Source organism: Emiliania huxleyi, assembly GCF_000372725.1.
Source record: "Emiliania huxleyi CCMP1516 chromosome Unknown EMIHUscaffold_19, whole genome shotgun sequence".
Classification (NCBI taxonomy): Eukaryota; Haptophyta; order Isochrysidales; family Noelaerhabdaceae; genus Emiliania; species Emiliania huxleyi.
Window position 1 is genome coordinate 1 of NW_005200690.1, and position 16500 is coordinate 16500.

General features: G+C 65.2%; 3 protein-coding genes across 3 annotated transcripts; 1 reads left to right on the forward strand and 2 right to left on the reverse strand.

Moving 5' to 3' along the window:
* Window positions 1-1880: 1880 nt before the first annotated feature.
* On the reverse strand, window positions 1881-3182 carry EMIHUDRAFT_99413 (hypothetical protein; the record flags this gene model as incomplete). Its single annotated transcript, XM_005782327.1, has 1 exon — window positions 1881-3182. The coding sequence occupies one exon, from the start codon at window positions 3180-3182 to the stop codon at window positions 1881-1883; it is 1302 nt and encodes a 433-aa protein (XP_005782384.1).
* Window positions 3183-4873: 1691 nt separating this feature from the next.
* EMIHUDRAFT_99415 (hypothetical protein) lies at window positions 4874-6230 on the reverse strand (the record flags this gene model as incomplete). The annotated part of the gene is made up of 3 exons (XM_005782328.1): window positions 4874-4947; window positions 5260-5367; window positions 5711-6230. 3 exons carry the CDS (start codon window positions 6228-6230, stop codon window positions 4874-4876), a joined length of 702 nt encoding a protein of 233 aa, XP_005782385.1.
* A 5146-nt stretch (window positions 6231-11376) lies between these two features.
* On the forward strand, window positions 11377-12906 carry EMIHUDRAFT_449708 (hypothetical protein; the record flags this gene model as incomplete). Its single annotated transcript, XM_005782329.1, has 2 exons — window positions 11377-11397; window positions 11628-12906. The coding sequence occupies exon 2, from the start codon at window positions 11686-11688 to the stop codon at window positions 12904-12906; it is 1221 nt and encodes a 406-aa protein (XP_005782386.1). The 5' UTR covers window positions 11377-11397; window positions 11628-11685.
* Between the last annotated feature and the right edge of the window lie 3594 nt (window positions 12907-16500).

The following is a 16500-nucleotide window of genomic DNA, read 5'->3' on the forward strand; positions in this document are numbered from 1 at the left end:
CTGCGCCGGTCGGAGGCATGCCGGTGCGCGTCAAGTCGGAGGGAGCGGTTGCCTGAGCGTGCGGTGGCTGTCCCGGTCCTCGCTTCACAGCTCACTGTACTCTGGTTTGGCGCCTTGTCGCGAGTGTGCTGTGGGTCGGGATTGTTGCCAATGCGCAACGTGGCTCGCTCTCCATGTCCCGCGCCTGCCGGTTTGGCCGGTATACCATTTCGGGCATGTCTTGTCCCAACATTGCTTTTATTCCGGCAAGAACACCAAGAAATCTGAGGTGCTGTTTTGTTCAAAGCCGCACCACCTCTACTCAGATCCGACCTCGTTCGACGGCACCGACCTTTCCCCGATCATGTTGCCAAACAACGGCTTCATGGAGGTGGTAGATCGATTCATCGAGATTCCCGTACCCTCGGCGACATCGCGGTCTCGCGCGAGACGGCGACGACGCAGCAGCGGTCCCGGTCGACGCCCGCGTCGAGTCGGGTGGCAAGGCATTTGGCGCCCTGCGCGCCTGCGTCTTCCCCTCCCCATCCACTTCCAACAAAGCCAAAAAGGCGGTCTACGAGGCGATCGTTCTCTCGACCGTCCTCTACGGCTGCGAGACGTGGAGTTTGACCGAGGAGCTGTCCGGCGGCTGCGCTGCATGCATGCCCATCACTTACGAGCAATGTGCCGGGTGTCGCGCAGCCAGGCGTGGGAGCATCACATCTCGGCCCAAGAGCTGGGACAGCGGCTGGGGTTGGACTCCATCGAGTTCTACATCGCTCGCCGGCAGCTCCGGTGGCTTGGACACGTCAGCCGCATGCCTTACGAGACGAGGCTCCCTCGCCGCTTGCTCTCGGCGTGGGTGCCCCATCGCCGCCCGATAGGCTCGCCGTCCATGACGTACGGCCGCTCCATCTTCAAGGCGCTCGAGATGTTCCGCATCGACAAGACGCGCTGGCCCGAGCTCGCCGCGAACCGCAGCGCATGGCGCGAGACCTTGCGGACGGGCGTTGCCCCGCCAGCCTTTTGGCCGCAGCTCCACCGCCGCAGGCCAAGCCCCTGTCGCGCACAAAGCTCCCGCGCGCAGCAGACCCAAGCCAAGATGAATGAGTCGCTCCGCCGGGAGCGTCTCACATGACAACATACACACACCAGCTGACGCACACACATACATTCATTCATGACTCTCAGTCAGCGCTTTGATCCCAATCACGACACATGCGTGACTCGCCTAGTGTGGAAACGCCGTGTACCGTGGGGCCTTGTTGTCCTAGCACGGGAGGACCCGTGTGGACCGGAGGTAACAGCAGCAGCAGCAGCAGAACACCTCCATCCAAGATCCCTGCCGCCCCTCTGCCCGCGGGGGTCGCACCGGGCGGGCTGCACACGTGCACATCCACGCGATCTATATAGACATCGTACATGCCGTACAGTACAGATGTACAGGCCGCTACGGAGACGCAGCCCAGTAAATGAGGAGGACAAGTTTTTAATCGTCAAATGCTTTTCTTTCCACTCTCGACATGTTACACGCATCCCCGGCAGAGCGGGCCGATAGTATGCGTTGCGCAATTGGCATGCCCCGCCAGCACGTTGTCACTACTAGAGGCGCAACACGACTGACAAGTTGGACATGAAGACCGGGTCTTCACGCGGGACAGCCGCGCAAAGGGGGTTCCGCCAACGGAGTGCGGGCGACAACGGGCGGGGTGGATAGCAAGGCTACCCTCGCACACACACCCTCGACTCGCGATATGTGTCCGCCACAGTGTCCTCTCGTCATATGCAAATCGACAGAGCGGCTCCTTCTTGGCCGAGCGGCTCCTTCTTGGCTCTGGGAGCTCCCGCTAACGCGGGCGCTCCACTTTAGTCGAGCTGATCCAGGAAGCCGGACTCCTCGATCACGGCACACGCGGCGCCTCGATCTCTTCCTCCGAGTCGCTGACGTCGAAGTCCACAAACTCCGAGGCCGCCACCGCCGCCGCCGCCGCCGCCGCCGCCGCCGCCGCCGCCGCCGCCGCCGCCGCGCCGAGCCCCGCGAGTGCGGCAGCAGCCTCGCCGAGGTGAGCCCCCGACTCCTCTTCCTCCGGCTCGTCCTCCGAGACTTCGTCCCACTCGTCGTCCTCCGGATCCTCCCACTGCTGATTCTCCTCCTTCTGCCCCTCCTCCTCCCCCTCCGCCGCACGTACCATGTACGGCGGAAGTCCGTCGGGAACGCTCCCTCCGCGAAGCGACGAGTAGGCCGCGTAGGCGAGTAAAGAGGGACCGACGGCGGGCGGCAACGCGTCGGACGGCGGCGATGGCGGCAACGCCTTTGATGGCGGCAAGGCGGCGAGGCGGGAGATGGCAGTCGCCGCTGCGCTGGCCGTCGTCGCCGCCAGCTTGGTGGCAGCGTGACACTTCTCCTCCCCCTCGCGGATCGGCAGCGACCCCGGGAAGAAGGTCGATTTTGCTTTCAGAAGGCCGAGGAGCTCACGCTCAGCTGCAGCCGCGGCGGTGATGGCGCAGCTCGACCACGCCTCCGCCTCTCGCTGGTACCGTCGTGCGAGTGCGTCGCGGTCGGCCGGCAAGGCTCCGGGCCAGGGCACCTCTTCGTACAGCGGGTGGGCGAAAGGCTCGGCGTTCTCCGCCCGCGTGTCATCGATCACAGCAGGTCCGCTGCCGCCACTGCCGCTCCCGCACTGAGGTCCGATGAAGACGAGTGAGCCCCAGGGCGAGCAGGAACGGTGCTGCCAGAGCAACTGACGCTCGACAAACGGTGGAGGCGGCGGCTCGAGCTCGGGGCCGAGGGAGGGCAACGAAGAGGGCAACGAAGAGGGCAACGAAGAGGGCGAGGGACGAACGTTGTCGTTGAGAGACGCAGTGAGGGCGGCTCGAAGATTCGCCTCCTCCTCCTCGCGGGAGCGTGGCGCGTGTAGGCCAGGGTCGTAAAACCCTGCGCCCCGGTGGCGCCCCCAGCCGCCGACCTCGCCCCGAAAGCGCTTCTTTTGGTACGAGGTCTCCCTGCGGCCATCGCGGTCGACATGGCGAAGCAAGGCGGAGCGCGCCGCCCTGCAACCGTTCTGAGAGAAGCGCGTGCGCTCCTCGTCGTCGGTAGTGCTGAGGCCGTCATCGCAAAGGTACCCGCGCCTCCGCCAGTCCACACCGAACCCCTGCAGGTGCTTGGCGCGCGGCCGACGCTGCCGCTTACGTTCCTCGTCCATCGGCCGACGCGTCACCGGCTGCCGGCGGGTTGCGGGGCGCGAGAATAAGCGCGAAGGCGGCAGACCTAGCCCGTGTGAAGTGCGCGCTCGTACGCAGCGCGCGCATCTCAAGCGCCTAGCCGCCCGGAAGGACACTCAAGCGCCTTTTTTTTGCCGGATCATTGGACGCCGACAGGAATGGCTCGCCGATACGAGGGTTCGGGTTTATTCCACCGCACATAACAGTGAAAGGAATAGCAGGACCCAGGGTGGGCGGTCGGTCGGTCGGTCGATCGGTGCGTACCAACCAAACCACGAACCAACCATACATACATACATACATACTCGAGTACCAGCCAGGCCAGCCAGCAAGCAAAGCAAGCAAAAAAAAGCAAAGAAGCATAAAAGCTAGTATGGGCTGGGGCTGCTTGGGGCTGGGGAAAGACGCGGAATGAGGCGGACGGAGATGCGAGGGCGTGTAGCCGGGAGTGTTGATGTGGGGGTGGAGGCGGAGGTGGATGCGTCCCAAACTTTGGTCGGGACAGAGCAAGCCGCACCGCGGGCCGGGCCCCTCCCCCTCTCAATCCCTCGAAGATGGCCTGGTGGACGCGCCTACGCGCCATGCTCCCCTCAGGCCCGCCGGGGCCGCTCTTCCACAGCACGATCCTCTGCTGCCAAACCGGAGGCCTCACCTTTGGCATACGCACCTACCTGAAGGAGGGCGACCGGCAGCGGCTTCAAAAGGCAGAGGCGGCGGCCGTCGAGGACAGCCGGCGCGCCGACGCCGCCGCGATGCACGCTCTCGACAGAACGGCCGCCTACTTCAATGCGCGGCGGCCCGAGCGGATGGTCCTCGAACTCGAGGCATACCGGATGCGGAAGGAGCCGTCCAGCCGCTCATGGAATGGCTGGGGCTCTGGCGGCGGCGGCGGCTCGTCACCGGCTGGCTGGGCCGACGCCTGGCTCGAACGACGCGTGGGGCTCGACGAGGAGGCGATGGCGATGGAGGGGCACCGCGTGGAGCTCAAGAACCTTTGGTTCCTAGCAAAGCAGGCGTGGGAGGGGCATCCGGCTCAACGCGAGCTCATGCGGGACTTCTTCTTCACCGCGCCGCTCAATCATGCCCTCGCGGTGCGCTGCCTGCGGCTACTGGAGCCGATGGACGTGGCGCGAACCCGCCGACGCGGGATGGACTATGAGCGGCCCTCAATTTATCCGTGGCTGGCCGAGATGTACTGCATCGGCGACCAGCCGGCGGGGCCGCTCGGGGGCTCTAAACACGCGGCGGAGAGGCGCACACCATGGTGGTTTATCGACGCACGGCGCGGACAGAACCGCGCGGTGCTGTGAGGATACCACCTCGTGCACAGCACCACGCTCCACGGTGTCGGTGTGCTTGTGTGAGACCCCGACGATAATGAGGATCTTGTTGGGCCAGCAGCAGCACACGCTCGGTGTAGGGAAGGTAGTCAAGAAAAGAGCTCAAATTTATGCCCCAAAATAGAACGTCGAAGGAGCGCACACTGCACACATAGCACAACTCACCCCACACACAAAGAACCCTGCACAAAGATCGCACGGGCGGGGACCTGTTCCTTTTTACCCAACACAGTAGAGGTGTCCGTTTTTATTTATTTATTTAACAAAGGAGCACACGTTTCTAATAGAAGATGTTGCACGCTGTCGCCCCCCCCCTTCCATCCCCGGAATCCTTACCCATCGAGCACGGTGTACGAAATCCGCGTCACCTTGCCCTTCCCCTTGACGGCCTCGACCTTGACGGCGCCTACAGCGGAACACGCACGCGGCGGGCTGTGGCGGCGAGACGGCCGAGAATGCGCTCCTCCTCCCGCATCGGGCGGCCTAGCTCCCTCGTGTCTGCGACGTGCGTCCCTCCGCACGGGCAGACCATGCCTCCCACCCCGACCACACGCACCCACCCCTTGCCCCAAAGCGCCGGGTCGGACGGGATGGTGTTGGGCGAGCAGTAGTCGCCCAGCGCCGTCGCGTCCACCGTCTGCACCGTCGAAGGCACCGCCCGCGCGATGAGCTCATCCATCGCCGCCTACGCGCGAAGCCTCCCTCAGCTTCCGCGAACCTTCCGGGAAGCGGCGGTGTGTGGATGGCCGGTCGGCCGCCTGCAGCTTCGGCAGCAGCGCCTCTCGCTCGCTCGCCTCGAGCTTGCCCTCGTACTCGACGTACGCGCCTGCTCGCAGCAGCGAGGGGCGTTGGGCAGCACGCCGCGGACACACACCATGGAAGCAAAGACGCGCCACCGCCGCCCTCGCCGCCGCCACTCTCACCGCCCTCTCCACCGCCACTCTCACCAAACCCGTTCCCCGCCGCCGCCGCCGCCGCCGCCGCCGCCCCCGCCGCTGCCGCGCGCCTGGCGTGAAGTGGTACCCCTTGGTCGGCCTCAACGTGCTGCCCGCCTGCGTCATCGCGACGTCGATGAGGTGGCCGGCAGAGTGGACCCGCGCGTTGTACCTGCGACGAGCAAAGAGGCGCTGATCACGGGTGAGGACGGCGTCTCCCAGGCCGCGCCGCACGGCGCCTCCTCGGCGGCTCGTCCACCGCCAGCGACACAGTGTCTCCTGCTCCAAAGTCGGGCGCTGGACCGCCTGGCTCGCCGTCGTGCCTCACGACGCCCTCGCCGTCCTTCTTGACCATGCGCACGGCCCACGCGGCGCCGCCGCCGGCCCGGGTGAGCGTACCCGTGTCGGCCGGCTGCCCGCCGCCCTGCGCGTGGAAGCAGGTTTCATCCAGCACTACGGCCCACCCGCCGCCGCCCGCCTTCTCGCCCACCTCCAGCACAGTCGCCTCGGCCGTGAAGAGGTACGTGTCCGCCTGGTAGAGCAGTTTGGTCGCAGGCAGCGCGCCGCCACCTCCGCCGGCGGCGACTGGCGCGCCACCTGGCGGCGCCGACTGCTTGACGGTCGCGGCAGGGGCCTTCGTGGGAGCCTTGAAGTTCGAGGGTTGACTGACGTGCAGCTTTTGGAGAGACACCGGCCTCCCACCCGACGCCACGCCGATGAGCTCGTCGAGGAGGAAGATGCTGTGGCCAGGCATGAAGCGAGTTGCGAGCGAGGAGAACGTCGCTCGCAACCAATTGAGGAGCGTATCTCACGAATACTTGATTTTGCAGGGCTGTCGGATTTTTCCGCGCCTCGAAATTCCTAACAATCGCCTCGCCGCTCCACAATGCCTTTCTCCGTTGCCTCCAGCCGCGCGGCGCCATCGTCCTCGATCCAGTGCCGGCCTGTGACAAGCTTGGCAGCTCGCGGATCGACGATCGCCACGAGCTGCTGCCCGGCGACCGCCGCTCGCCTTCGACGACAGTCCTAACAATCGGCGGTGAGCGGCACCTCCTTGGCCCAGCACCGGTGTTGTCACGTCTCAGCTGCTTCATTGCCATGTCCAGTTATGGCGGAGACGCGCTGATAGCATTCCTGTGCACGCAGTTGGACCAGCACGGCCATCGGGTGCGTGGCGCAAAAAGACCTGTTTGCGCTGTCTTCGATATCAGCGGCTACATGCGCTGCTGCGCGTACCTGTGACGCACACATGTTGATCACATCCATATACCTCACTAACACACAGCTGGCGAGCCTTGCATTCCTCGTCTGGCCATGCTGTGCATCATCTCACCGTATGCAGCCGTATACGCCCACGGTGCTCACAGGGTCGGGCGTCACGGTGCTCGTGGCAAGCATCTCCGTCACTCTTGTGACTTGTGGGCTTGGTGGTGTTGCCTCCGGTGCTACTGCTGGCTAGGGTGCCAATGGCGCGACGGGAGGCGGCCATTGGCGCCACTACAGCAACGATTGTTAGGCCGTGGAAAAATCCGGAATTCGTGCCCCGAACCGGCCGACACGTGGCCGCATATATGTATATATACCACGTCCGTATGGGCTGCACAAGCCAAACCACGCTCATCACAGCTTGTCACAGTGTGGCCCCTGGCAGTGGTAAGCCATTCTTGGTGTACCAGCTCACAGGAGGGCCGCTTGAACACGATTGTTAGACGGCGTGAAAAATCAAGTATTCGTGAGATACGCTCGTTCGCAAAGTATGCCGGCGCGGCTAAAAAAAGAAAATCCTGGCGGGGAAACCTGGTAAACGGAACTATACCTGGCTCCGAGTAGAGGGTGGCGTCCTGCAGTTAAGGGGAAACCTGGTACGCGGGGCTAACCCTCGGACAGTATTCTTTAGCTCCGAGTAGAGGGGGCGTTCCGCAGCTAGGGGGACCCACAGCGCGAGGGAAAAATTCCGCCGCTGGGGAAACCCGGAGCGCAGAACTAACCCTCGGAGACCCGTGTTATGGCCCTGCGAACGCGCACCCCCCAGGGCTAGGGCTCTCTAGCCCGTAACCCGATGCCGATCATCCGGCCCGCTGGGCGCGCTTCTCAGCTCCCCGGCCCTGGATGTGAGGTTGCCGACTGCACTCCAAGATTCCAAGTGCTCCAAGTGCTCGAGTCCGTGCGGGCGTGCGGGCGGGCTCGCCGGGCTGGGCGAAGCTCCGAGCGGGTCTTCGAGCTCGCCGCCCGCGAGGAGCCAGCATGGCTCGTCGCTCGACGGGAGCCTGCCCAGCATGCTCTGGGCATTCTGTACAGCCTCGCCGAGCTGTCTGGGAAGGCCTACAGAGACAGGGCGGGCTGCCTCGGGCGCGATGGCGCGCTGAATAGTACCATGACTACGAGCTCTCGATCGGGTCGCCGGCAGCGAGCTTGCGCGGCGTGCTGCTCGACGGCAGGCTGCTCCCCACCCTTTCAACAGTGTCTTTTACCTCGCTGCTCTCGCTGCAACCGCCTGCGGGGGCCGGCGCCGGCCGCCTCGCTTCGCCAGTGCTGCCTACGCCTACCTACGACACGCGCATCGGCTCGCCGCCCGCGTCGCCTGCCCTGCGGCGGACCCGCGTGGCGCGACGCTCGTCGGGAACGTGCTCAGTAGGCTGTGAAGCGCAGCCTGACTCACTCAGAGCGCCGCTGATGCGGCATGGGGCCGCCGGCGGCACTGCTGCCGCGCACGCTGCGCTGTGGGCGTCACCATCGTGTCCTCGCCGCGTCGCCGACGCCACTTGCGGCTCGCGGCTGCCCTGCCCTTCCCTGCCATCGCGCAAACAAACACACACACACACACACACGCACACACACACACACACATTATTAATCATCGGGTAATAATTATTAATTGTTAATCATCGGGCGGCGGCGCGGCGCGGCGGCGGGCGGCGCGAGGCGGCGGCGCGGCGAGGCAGCGGGCGACGCAGGGCGGGGCGGCGCGGCGGCGGGTGGTATAATTACTTTTTAATTAATTAATAATGAATTAATAATCATCGGGCGGCGGGGCGGCGCGGCGGCGGGCGGCGCGGAGCGGGGCGGCGAGACCATCTGTACTGAACGGGCCAGCTAGCTGGTCTTTGAGTCAGCGCAATGGTCGCGCCGCCCTCGAATCAAGGGGCTGCCTTCCACCCGTCGCTGCTCAGGCCGGGGGAGGGGGAAAGATCTCCTGTTCCGCGGAACGGGAGGCCCCTCCTTGCCCGGTCTGCGATGCAGGGCGGTGGTCGTGCCATCTTCGCTTCGTACACGCAACCACCACGCCGCAATCGTCGCCGGCGCGCGACACGTTCTCGTCAGCAGGACTGTCCTCGTCGTGTGTGTCGCCAAGGCGAGACACTCAGGGACGGAGCCGACGGGACGCGGCTCGAAGGGCGTGGCTCCGCAGCGCGGCTGGCACTCGTCGCAGAGGCCTCGCCTTCGAAAAGTCGGGCATGGCTCTACCCGCAACTTTCTCGCTAACACGCGCGCACCGCCGAGCCTGCGGTGGGCGCGCTGCGGCCGCACGTCTACCTCCGTCATAGTGCCACGACGTGCGGCCTAGATTTAGCCCACGCGCCTCTGCTCGCAAACACTCACCCAATGAATTGTCATCACCCGTGAGTGCGAGATAGGGCTAGCAGTAGGCAGCTAGCCTGTGAGGAGGGCGTCCATAGACACCTCACTAGACCCCACACACGGTCTCGTCCGTGCCTCGCCGGCCGGCGAGATTGCTAGAGGCGGAGCGGTCTGCTCTACTCTCACATGTTACTTCCTGCCGTCTGTTGTGCCCTTGTTCGTTCTCTTGGCACCTTGGAGTGCTGGGGGGGGCGACAGGGAGGATGTGGCCTTGAGTTATGTGTACGCCTACTCAGGGTGTGTGGCAGCCCGCTGGCTGTGTGTCTTGTGAGCCTGTTTGTGTCTGTGTGTCGCTCGTGCGTGTCGTCATCATCTGTCCTGCGTCCACCCATACCGCGTTGGTGTCCAGTCCGAGCCTGGCTGTTCTTCACCTTCCTACATACATACATGCGGAATCGGTAAGTGGGCGAGGCTCTAGCTTGCTCCGATGATCCGCCGATTCCAGCTGGTACGCCGGCAAGTACGCGGGCGAGGCGGCGGATGATCGGGGATCAGCGGAGAAGAAGACTGGCGAAAAGGTGGAGGAGGAGGCTGCGGAGGAAGCGGCGGAGGAGGCGGCGGAGGAGCAGCGGAGGAGGCGGAGGAGGAGGCGGTCGAGACGTGGTGGTGGACAGGCCGCGACGGGGCTTTGAACAAAAATAACCTTGGAGTATGAAATGAACTCGGGGGCACGGGACGCGGCACAAACGGGGCACAAATAACCTTACAGGCAGATTTGTGTGTGATTACAGCGCTCCAACATGCCCCGCGTGAACTTGCCACGTCGCAAGGCTCGGACGTCCCCATCTCCGTCCTTGGCCCGAGTTCCTGTCGATATGTCGGAAAAGAGCACGCTTCCCAGCCCGCTGCGGTCTCGTGGCACCCTGAGCGACGACACCCCGGCGTGGCTGGTCGACGCAATCGCGGATCAGTCCAGCGGACGCCCGGCTGCACTGCGCTCGCCAACCCGCTCTGTGCGCCTCTCCGCATTGGAGGACGCTGCTGCCGACGACGAGCCAGAGTGGTTGGTGGACGCCGTCGCGGTGGTGCGGCGCATCCGAACCTCCTTCAGCCGGCGACAGCGCGAGCGCGATCGGCGAGAGGCGGCGATGGAGTGCAAGCCCATCGCCCGCTGCTCCAGTGGCGGGAGCAGAGGTAGCATCAGGCGCAGCGCGGCCATGCGAGGCCGGGGGACGCCGAGCGGCTCGATCGAGTCGAGGCTATGGCTCAGGTCCGTTCTCCGCAGTGTGTGCTGCTGTTGACAGCTCAGCATAATTATGTCAACTCGGATCAGCCTGCCGCCCGACTAAAACTGTTATGTCTCACTGTGCATCGCGTGCGTTTTTGAGGAAGCGTGTCGTGGGCCGACCGGAAGACTCGGAGGAGGAGGAAAGAGGTAGGTCTCGGTTTTGAGGGATCCTTTCAGCTAGGAGACTATCCACAATACCGACTCACAAAAAGTCTACACTGCCTCACAGCTCGGTCATGTCAATGCATGCCGCCTCGGCGTCGGGCGGTGGTACAAACTTTCGAAACGGCGCCTCTCGCACACAGGCGCGGCCGTGTCGCACTCTGCCACCCCGAGTTCTCAGCGCAAACGGCAGCCCCTCGCCCTCAGCCTCGTCCTCCTCCTTCGCCTGCTCCGCCTCGTGCCTGTACCACGACTGCCGCGAGTACCAGGGCTCGTCGGCCTCGGTGATGTCGTCGGGCGGCGGGAGAGGCGGCGTCCTGGCCACCGGGGCGGTTGCGGCTGTGCGGCGGCTGCGCCCGCACTGGGGTGCTGGCTTGCCCCTCTCTCCCGCCGCCGCCGCCTCGCGGAGCAGCGACCGCTCCCAGCACCAGAAACAGCACGCGATGAGAAGGCAGAGCGCCGCCGCCGCAAGCGGGCTGATCCAACGCATGGGCGGGTCGGAAGCAAAGTAGAGCTCACGGCGGTGCGGCGCGGCCGCGGGGCTGGGCATTTGCGGGACACGCCGTCGGGTCGCAGGCAGGTGTGCGCTTTTCGAGGAGCGCCCGCCGTAAGTTTAGGGATTGCGGCCTGGCGAGGTACTCCCACGCCTCTCGGGGTTTTGTCTGGCCGAGTCAACCCGAGAGCCTCGGCGAGACTGCGTCAGCTGTTCCCACAGCAGGCTGGAAGTACCTCGCCAGTTCGCGGCTCGTTTTATGTATTTAACTCACGCCGACAGTGTTTTTCCTTTGACCGGGAAAACATAACGACAAGAACGGAGTACGACGGCGTTTGTTCACACCTTCCTGTTCACAACGAACGCCGTGCTGCGTGGCACACCGAAGACTTCTCCATGGTGCGCTGATGCATTTCCCATCTTCTCTCGCCCTCCTCGCCCGGCGTCGACGGCGGAGCACCGGCGGATGGCGCTCGGGCTGCGCCCGCCGCCAGCCTCCCACGCTGCCGCCCTCCCCGCCGCCACCTCCCGCGCGCTGCGCCAGCATCGCGCGCGCCTCGAGCAGCCGCATCGTGAGTCTTTGCACAAGAGCAGAGCGGCTGACTCCGCCCCTGCCCCCGCCCCGTCAGGCCTGGCTGACCCGGGCCGTTGGCACGAGATAACACCCCCCAACGAAATCGTACAAACATGGACTTTCCGATGCACGATCCCGCGGCAGCGGCGGCGCTCGCGCCCTGCACCCTGAGCACGGAGGACGTGTTCGAGGGCCCTGAGAAGAAGCTCGAGGTGTACTTCCGCACCTCCGTCTCGCAGCCCTCGGGCTTCCGCCAGTACGGCGCCGAGGCCTGGTCCGAGCTCCTCAGCCTCGCCGCGTGCACCATCCTCAACCAGCGGTCCAACGACCACTGCGACGCCTACCTGCTCTCCGAGTCGAGCCTGTTCGTCTTTGCCGACCGCGTCATCCTGAAGACGTGCGGCACCACGACCCTCCTCCTCGTCCTGCCCCGCCTCCTCGAGATGGCGGCCACCGCCGGCGCGGCCCTCGAGCGGCTGCAGTACGGCCACCTGCGGTACAAGTTTCCGCAGCTGCAGCTCTACCCGTCGCGCTCGCACGACGAGGAGCGCGCCTACCTGGTCGCCATGTTTGGCGAGGGGGTGCACGCCCTCACCGTCGGCCCCGCCGACGGCTGCTGCTGGCACGTGCTCGCCGTCGAGGGGCGCGCCGCCGTCGCGGCGCCGAGGCCGCTGCCGGCGCAGCTCAACAAGTGGCAGATGGCGCTGCCGTCCCTCGCGGGGGAGGACATCCTCGAGGTTGCGATGGAGGGGCTGTCGGCGGAGGTGTGCGCCCTCTTCGGCTTCGAGCGCGGCCCCGACGGCAAGGACGTCGCCGGCTGGGGCCCCCTCCCCGACGGGGCCCTCGCGCGCGCGATGACCACGTCGTGCGGCCTGGCCGACCTGCTGCCGGGCGCGCTCATCGACGACTGGGCCTTCGAGCCGTGCGGCTACTCGATGAACGCGCTCGCGGGGCCGTACTACTACACCGTCCACGTCACCCCCGAGGTCGCCTTCTCCTACGCCTCCTTCGAGACCAACGACCCCCGCTTCCGCGCCGCCGACCTGGTCGAGCGCGTGGTCGGCTGCTTCTCGCCGTCCGTCGTGACGCTGACCCTGACGTCGCGCGACGGCACGCACCGGCTGCCCGCCTACTCGCGGCGCGACTTTGAGCGCACCGCCGCCTCCGCCCCGACCATCGAGCACAAGCCTCTCGGCAACGGCGCCGCGGTGAGCTATGCCACCTACCGCGCCGCGGAGCGCCGGGCGGGCCTGCCGCTCGTCAAGAGCTTCTGCGACGGGGCGCTCGGCCTCGCCGCGGTGCCGACGCCGACGGCGAGCCCCGAGGAGGCCTGAGCCGCCGAGGGCGGGGGGAGCGGCAGCCACCGAGGGAGGTGTGGGGGGTCGTGCCCGGGGGGGAGGGGGGGTGGGAGGGGGTAGGTGATGGTGCAAGGGGTAAACGCCGACTCTTCGAGTTTGGGGAGTCAGAGGTGCGGGCGGGCGCGCGCACAGCTCGTTGAGGCGAGCGGTCCGCGCCCTCCCGTGCGTCAGCGCGCATGACGTCTGCATGGATTTGATTTTTATTATTTCCCTGGCGGTTCTCTGAGTTCTCTCCTCACATTTACCATCACGTCCGACTGGCGTGTGGCGACTCCGACGTCCGAGTCCCCGTTGTTTGTTCATGCTGATATATAGATTGTTATTGAGATTGGTCCTAAAATCGACTCCTGGGTTGGCTGGCCCCGAGAGCTGCGTCTCGAGCTCCCGGTGCCGTTGCCAGACGACCCCGAGCGTCGGCGCCCAAATCGTAAGGCCCATCGCGCCGATTGCCGGGGAAGTCGATCCCAGAGAGTCTCAAACAGGCCCATCGACGAAGTTGGGGTCGTTGCCCGGTAGGAGGGTGGCGGCCGTAGCCGCCCCGGGCAGTGATCGCTCGGCTAAGGCCTTCGGCTAAAGGCCTCGTGGCTAACGAGCACCTCGGTGTGGCTAAAAGCCTCGAAGACGGCTAACAAGCCTCGGTCTGGCTAGACGCCTCGAGCGTGTGGCTAACGAGCCTCGAACTGGCTAACGAGCCTCGAGTTGGCCGGCCGGCCTCGGGTTGGCTAAAAGCCTCGAATGTGGCTAACAAGCCTCGTGTGGCCGGAGCCTCGTGTGGCCGGACGCCGGAGCCTCGTGTGGCTGGAGCCTCGAATTAGCTAACAAGCCTCGAAGATGGCTAACAAGCCTCGGGTTGGCTAACAAGCCTCGAATGTGGCTGACAAGCGTTGTCTTCCCCTAACAGGCTGTTGCCCATGACACATAAGCTGTTGCCCCTAACAGGCTGTTGCCCCTGACAGGCTGTTGCCCATGATAGAAAAGCTGTTGTCCTTGACGGCTACTGCCCATGACACACTCGCGTAATACGCTGTTGCCCAGCGCTCGCATCATGCACTCAGCATGCACTCCGCATGCAAGTCGCCTGACTGTGAGCTCTTCATTCTCAGCCAGCTCTCTCAGCCACCTCGGCTCAGCTGTTGAGCGGCGGCGGGTTGCGGGGCTGGGAGAGCGCCAAGGTGCACGACTGTCTGATCGTGGCCCGTCTGATAGGAGGCCAGACCAGAAAGGCTTGTCCCTTTTGTACGCCGCGTCAGTATAAGCGTTGCCTGCACTGACTGCATCTGGCGTTGCGGCGGCCACAGACCATCTGGCAATGTGCGGAAAGCGGCGGCGGTATTGCGGCGGAACGTGTGGGACTGCAGCGGCACCGTCGGCTCGAAGAGCCTCGCCAGTGTCCCACTGGCGTAGCATCGCGACGATACCACCACACAAAATCGCAGACGAGAAGAGGACTCGGGCGCCTAGAAGCGCGAGGGTCCGACAAACACTCGTTCAGCCGCGCGCGGAACGTAATAGTTGGTGACGATTGGTCACGGGAACCCCCCTCACGGTGGGTTGGGTTTGTCGGTTCCTCTCTTCGCGTTGTCGGATAACCTACATAGCCGCGGCGCGGCTATCTCCGAATATAATAAACATATAACAGGGAAAAAGCGCGGGGGAGACACAAATCTCAAATGCAGCACCCAGCATGGGGGTCCTTTGCGCAGTCCGAGCCCCATGGGGGGCAGCCAGCGCTCACACGCTTGCGGAGCATATGGTCCGCCTTGCTCACGACCCAGTTCCTCAGCGAGCGCGTGGCGAGCGACAACCTCCTCGACCACGGTCCACGCCCACCAGACGATGAGTGTCTCGCGGCTTCTTCACGCTCCGAGTTGCGTCGCTCACCGCCGGAATTGTCGGCGCCTTTGCATCAGCGTTTGTGGTTGTCGAGGGCTGGCCGGTGGTCGACGCGCCTCTACTTTACGGCGACCACGTTTGCAACCATCGGCTTCGGAGACCTGAAGCCTGCGCGACCTGAAGCCAGCACCGAGGAAGACCATGAAAAGACCATGCCGGAAGGTTTTTTCTTGGATTTTCTCGCGTTTTTCGAGGTACGACGTGACTTGGCGGCGTGTTGGCCACTCGTGGCTTCACGGTTAACGTCGGTTTCTGCCTCCTGCCACTCCGTCTCTCCGTGCGTCTCCGAAAGAACAGAAATCAACAGACCAACGCCGTTGGGCAACGCGCAACGGAGGAATGGGAGCACTTGGAGTGGGAGGACGGCACGCCGCCACGCGCCAGCAGGATTTTAAGGAGAGGAGACAGGAGTTTGGTGCTAGCCGTTGCCCAACCTTGGCGTCTCCGTCTGCTTCTTCCTATCTCTTTTTGCAGTCTCTCGCCAATTCTCGCAGCGGCAGAATCCTTTTTCTTTGCTTGACGTGCTTTCATGATGTTTGGCAAATAGATCCGTGTGTTATATGGGCCTACCGCTCCTCGCACGACTCCTCTTCGCCGTCGCCGCCGCGCTCGTCCTGTACGCCTGCAGCATGCTTTCGTCGCCGGCGACGGCCCAGGAGCCGAGAAGTTCGCCTCGTTTGTCAAACACAGCCACAGCTGCTACGGCAGCGGCAGTGGATATCACGCCAGAGTACTGGCTGCCAGCCTCGCTGCCGCATGCCAAGCCGCCGCAGGTGGTCAGCGGTTGCGGACCGGCGCCAGGTCCTCGAGAGCAGCAGACGCAGCGTCCGAGGCTGCCGCACACGCCGTGCCAAGCAAGCGACGCCGTCGTCTGTGCCATCGCCGCCAGTGCGCCGGGTCACTCGCTGCTGCTCCTCTCGTCGGTGCTCGGCCAGCCAGCTTCGTCGGTCCTAACAGAGCGCCTCACGGCGGCAAAGGGAGCCGTCTCGCCTGGCCAACTGCTGCTCGTGGCGACAACTCGCGAGGCGGCCACAGTGGCGCAGTCCCTCGGCGTCGGGTGGTACCTGCCTCGCGAGGCGGGGAGCGGCGCGGCGCCCGCTCGCGTCTCGGCGGGCGCCCTGTGGCGCGTCGGTGCGCAGCTACTCAGGGCGGGCTGCACGGTCGTGCTGAGCACCTCGCGGGTGTGCGCCCTCGGCGGCGATCATCATCCACCTCCCCGCACCTCTCCGCTAACCCGAACCCTCCACCTCAGGTTCGTTGGGCGGCGAGCCCCTTCCCGCATCTCTCGGCTGACGTCGACGTGGAGGCGGCGGTAGCCGAGACGTAGCCGAGGCTTGGCTGAGATAGGGCTATCGTCGAACGTCGAGGTGCTGCAGCGCGACACGTCCGCGACACGTCCCCGACACGTCCGCGACACGTCCCCCTCCCCCCTGCAGGCGGCGCAGCTCGGCTCGCAGATGTCGCGCGGCTCGGTGGTCGGCGTGCACGACCCTCCGATGGGCTGGTCCGCGTACGGCCAGTCCATGGCGTGCCCGATGCTCGACCCCGCCGTCGTCGCCCTCCACCCGACGGCTCCTGCGGCGGAGCTGGCGGCGCAGCTCGCCAACCGCTTGCTCGGCTGCGGCGCAGACTGCGAGCGGAGCCGGCCGAGCGGCAGCCTCGCCTTTCTGCTCACGC